At 53.2% G+C, this 2,820-nt stretch overlaps 1 protein-coding gene across 1 annotated transcript; it reads left to right on the plus strand.

The window, feature by feature from the left end:
• Positions 1–1,553: 1,553 nt before the first annotated feature.
• On the plus strand, positions 1,554–2,738 carry ACA1_081880 (WWE domain containing protein; the record flags this gene model as incomplete). The annotated part of the gene is made up of 6 exons (XM_004367721.1): positions 1,554–1,732; positions 1,798–1,836; positions 1,915–1,964; positions 2,038–2,145; positions 2,283–2,644; positions 2,733–2,738. The coding sequence occupies 6 exons, from the start codon at positions 1,554–1,556 to the stop codon at positions 2,736–2,738; spliced, it is 744 nt and encodes a 247-aa protein (XP_004367778.1).
• Between the last annotated feature and the right edge of the window lie 82 nt (positions 2,739–2,820).

The following is a 2,820-nucleotide window of genomic DNA, read 5'->3' on the forward strand; positions in this document are numbered from 1 at the left end:
TGACAAACAAAGATGCGAGGTGAGCCACAATGTAGCGCGTGCGGGGAAGAGGTGGCACAAGGAAGAGAGACGCGTACTGCATGTGCACGAGCTGCTTGGGCGTGGCTGTGTAGAGCTTGCCGAGCTTGTAGTCCCCACACGTGGTGCACACCAAATCTTTGTACACACTGACCATTGAATGGTGCGCGAAACAGAAAGTTAGCCAACCAAGTGCATACACTCCTGGTGGGAGGGAGAAGGGGTAGTGGGTGCACCAGCCGTCGTCGGCGCCTGATGTGGAGAGCACCGCTCGCTGTGAAGGCTCCACCCCCGTCACCGCTGTGCGCGAGGCAAAATATGCACGGATGAGCCGAGGGAGACACCCGGAAGGGAATCAAAGCGCATATGGAGTGAATAGAAGAAGAGGGGGGGGGGCAACCAGAGAGACAGACAAGGCCAAGGCTCTGATCCGTGCAGACAAAGGAGAAGGAATCGCCCACGATGCACCGACAGCGGCCGCACTGGAATACCAGAGGTGCAATGAGCGTTTCTTCGTCCTCTAGTGATTCGCTGTTTGCACTGTTCTTTGCCCCCTCAGTTGACCGTTCATCGTCCTGAATCTCCATCGGCACGCTCACAAAACACCAACAAGATGGCGCCAAACAAAGGAACTGTTGGTTGAAAGGAAGGAAAAAGAAAGAATAAGGCCAAGAAAATAAAATTGGGTTATGAAGAAAGCTGCTGCTTTCCTGCGCAGGTGTTCCACGCCATCTCGACCTCAGTGACTTCACTAGAGCTACTCCTCTTCATGCTGCACTTCTGTCATTGACCTAGTGCACATTTGACTGCAACTGAATATTGCTCTCAACCTAGCCTGCACCAGATCAACCACTACCCCTTTTTACCATTGTTGCTTTCATAAACCTTTTTATGATGGCATGCCACTATCTGAAAAGAATACAATATTGCTACAAGGGTGAGGGGTGAGGGGTGAGAAACTGGCATCATTCTTCTGGATGAGGGCTACAATAAAACAAGCTGCTGCCACCATCAAGGGCACAGTGGCACAGACATTCTGGAAGAGGGAAGAGGCACTCCAGCTGCCTGATGAAGTGCTTCTTCACATCTTCCAATATCTTAACCTCACCTTCACTGTGGCTGCTCTTCATGTCTCCTGTTGTTGGCATACACTGGCCACTGACCCCTTATGACAAGCTGGTGGCCCAGGGAATGGGAGACTATCAAGCACATAGGGTTGTGGTGTGGAGGGAGGCCAAAACTGCTGCAGTGATTCTGACCTACATCTTCACCATGGGGAGTGTGCTCTGTGTGTTGGCCCTCCCTAACTGCCACGCCTCTGTAGAGCTCATGTTAAAACCCAGGCAGACCATTTATTTGGGAGAAGAGCTGCTGAATGAAGAGCTCCTTGACACGCCACCGTCATGCCCTGACCTCCACCCAGGCCAGGCCACAACATGGAACGGCAGGAATGGTGGCGAACCAAAAAACTGCTTCCCGGAAGTAAAATAATTGGCGCCAAGTCTGCTCCACATGATTGGCATTGTCAAGAAGTGATGAAGGCCGCGACAAAGAAGGCTCTCCCCAAGGCCAAATGGATGTGGCACGGAGATGACGGCTGGCATGCATATGACGAAAAGCTCAGCGATAAAATCGAGAAGGCCTTTCAAGACGAAAAAGACGAGTATAAGGTCGACGATGAACGCTTCGTGGACCTCAAAAAGTTCCTCCAGAGGTAAGCCCTGCACCCGGTCTGTAATCAACTTCACATTTTATGCTTAATGCAGTTAATTTGTGCAGGCGCTACGACGATCGGAAGAAACGGCGTGGAGTCAAGCGGTAAGCGAAAAGCCACACATTCGTTACCCCCCCCTCCAAATGGCGCAAATTGCTGACGATGTAGCGACCTGGTTGCAGCATCCCGCCTCCCTTCTTCGAGGACCAGGTCGTCATGTGCCTTCTTCCAGGTAACTATCTCAGCGCCTGCGCTCTTAGCTGGCGAGAGCAAAACTGACGTTATCATGTGCGTCGTGATTGCAGCCAAGGCCAAGAAGACGGTTGAAGACAAAGTGAAGGAGTACGGCGGCCTTGTCGCCGCCGCTCTCAACAAGCAGTGCACGATGCTTGTCCTCAGCGAGAAGGACGCCAGTGCGTGGCTCTGCCTTTCTTCGAAGTCTTCCATTTTATTTACTATTTTAATATTTTTATTAATCCTTGGGTTTTCCATTTTTTTTTCATTTTTATTATTTGGCTTCCCTGACTCCTCCGCGGCGCATGGCTCCAAGGTGGCAAGTACGCCACGCAGGTGGCCAAGGCGAGGAAGCTCAAGGTCGCGCGGGTGAAACCCGATTACTTCGACAAGTGCGAAGAGGAGGAGAAGCTCGTCGACCGCTCTGCCTACCTCATCAAGACCGAGGAAGATGAAGAGGAGGAGGAAGAAGAGGAGGAGGAGGAAGTGAAGCCGCCCAAGGCCAAGGCCAAGGCAGCGGACGACTCGGACACCATGCAGGTCGATCCCAAGAGCAAGAAGAGGAAGGCCGACAGCCTCGGCGACGAGGAGGATGACGCAACCACTGCGACCGCCGCCACTTCGAGCACGACTACCGCTTCGGCCGCAACCAAGAAAGCCAAGACGGAGTTGACCACGGTGCGTTCAACGCGCACAAGCGTACCGGGCGGCACAGCGACGATTCTCACTCTTGTTCATCTTTTCCCAATGTGCAGAGCTCGAGCAGTGGTGATGCGTCCGCCACGGCCGACACTTACCTTCAAGCGAAGAGCGTGTGGTCTGGCGTGGCCGAGCAAGCCGACTTTGACCCGTGC

Source organism: Acanthamoeba castellanii, assembly GCF_000313135.1.
Source record: "Acanthamoeba castellanii str. Neff unplaced genomic scaffold scf7180000084618, whole genome shotgun sequence".
In the NCBI taxonomy this organism is placed as follows: Eukaryota; Discosea; order Longamoebia; family Acanthamoebidae; genus Acanthamoeba; species Acanthamoeba castellanii.